The 1,577-nt window shown below is 53.5% G+C and overlaps 1 protein-coding gene across 1 annotated transcript in view; it reads left to right on the top strand.

Moving 5' to 3' along the window:
- RGR (retinal G protein coupled receptor) overlaps nucleotides 1–935 on the top strand; it is an 18,213-nt gene extending 17,278 nt beyond the window's left edge. Inside the window, exon 4 of the mRNA XM_019626457.1 lies at nucleotides 413–935. Within this exon, the coding sequence (XP_019482002.1) occupies nucleotides 413–763 (351 nt within the window). The 3' untranslated portion in view covers nucleotides 764–935. The remainder of the gene's footprint in view (nucleotides 1–412) is intronic.
- Nucleotides 936–1,577: the final 642 nt, after the last annotated feature.

Consider the following 1,577-nt stretch of genomic DNA (forward strand, 5'->3'; position numbering starts at 1 on the left):
TCTCTGTCTCTGTGTCTCTGTGCCACCCATCTCTCTTTCTTGCTTTACTGCCTAATGATGGTCTCACTTTCTCTCTTCCTTTGAACACTCATAATGCACTGGGAATTTGCTTGTCACCCAGGCCACACAGGGCTGCTGCTGACATTGCCTAAGCCTCATGTGAAATGACGGGGACAGGCAGCCAGGTGGTGAACATGCCCTCTGGGACCAGGGGCTGAGACTGTGCCCAGGGAGGCATGTGTTCCCATGCATCATCGGACAGCTGGTCAGGGAAGACAGAGGTGGCACAGCAAGCCAACGACAAATGATTGGTGGCTTAGTGGGGAAGAGGGAGGGCTGGGTCACCAAGTGGGACCAGGGAGAGGAGCAGAGGCTTTTGAAGCTTCTTTCCTGGATGTTTCTGCCCCAACAGGTGCCCGCTCTCATTGCCAAAATGGTGCCCACGATCAACGCTGTGAACTATGCCCTGGGCACTGAGATGGTCCACAGGGAAATCTGGCAGTGCCTCTCGCTGCGGAGAAGTGAACGGGACAGAGCGCAGAGAGCCTCTCTGTGGGGCTGCTCAGACCCAGGCCCACCCCTGCCGCCCTGGACTGAGCCCCACGCCAAGAGCCCTGCCTGCAGCCTCAGAAGCCAAGTTCCAGACACGCATCCTCCATCCCCAATGGCCCTGATGAGCCTGGCCCTAGGCTGGACGCAGGGGACTCAGAGAGAAACCAGGCTACCTGGAAGAAGCTGGGGCTTTGGAGCCAGATGGACCTGAGTGTTGGTCTTAGCCCTCCACACAGAGGCTGAGAGAGCTTGGGAAAGTCACTGTCCCCAATCCCTAACATAAGGCTTTAATAGAGACTCCACAGGGCTATTGTGAGGCTTGAACAAGATGATGTGTCCTCACCACACACATAGAAGCTGCTCATTAAACAGAATTGTTAGGACTCGGAGTCTTACATAAAAAGGGGTAAAAGTCCTATGGTTACTTGTGGGAGCTCGGCTCAGGCTGCCAGCATTCAGACGCCACTTATCAAATGGTGATCTGGTGCAAGTGACCTGCTTTGCTTATGCGTCTATTTCCCAGTTTGAGATGTGACAACAGTGATGGCGACTTGACTGTGCAGAAAGGATCAGAACATGATCTGGCATGTTAAGTGCTCACTGAGTGTCAGCCACCAGCACCACCAGTCAGAGTCAGCTAGCTGCATGTTGCTTAGTTACCAACATTAAAAAATCAGGATGATTTATCTAAAACTTCAGATGTCTGGAGAAGAGGCCCCACCAGCCTCATCCATGTGATAGTGTGTAGAGCTCAGGGCAGCTCTGCCCTTTTCCCAGGGCATGTCCTCACCCATCAGCTACAGCTCATGCATTCCCTGAGGAGACCATGGGCATCTGAGTTTCTGACACCAATACTGAGGTTCCCATCTCTGGATGTACACCTGTGCTTCCCACAGAGTCAACACTTCAGGGACAAGGTGTGGCAGGTGCACAGACTTGGGTAGGACCCGTGGCCCTAGAGAGAAATGGAGATGGTTGGCAGGGTGATCGATGACTCTACAGAGGGTCTGATGATGGAAGGGCAG

This window comes from Hipposideros armiger, unplaced genomic scaffold (assembly GCF_001890085.2).
Source record: "Hipposideros armiger isolate ML-2016 unplaced genomic scaffold, ASM189008v1 scaffold_678, whole genome shotgun sequence".
Lineage (NCBI taxonomy): Eukaryota > Metazoa > Chordata > Mammalia > Chiroptera > Hipposideridae > Hipposideros > Hipposideros armiger.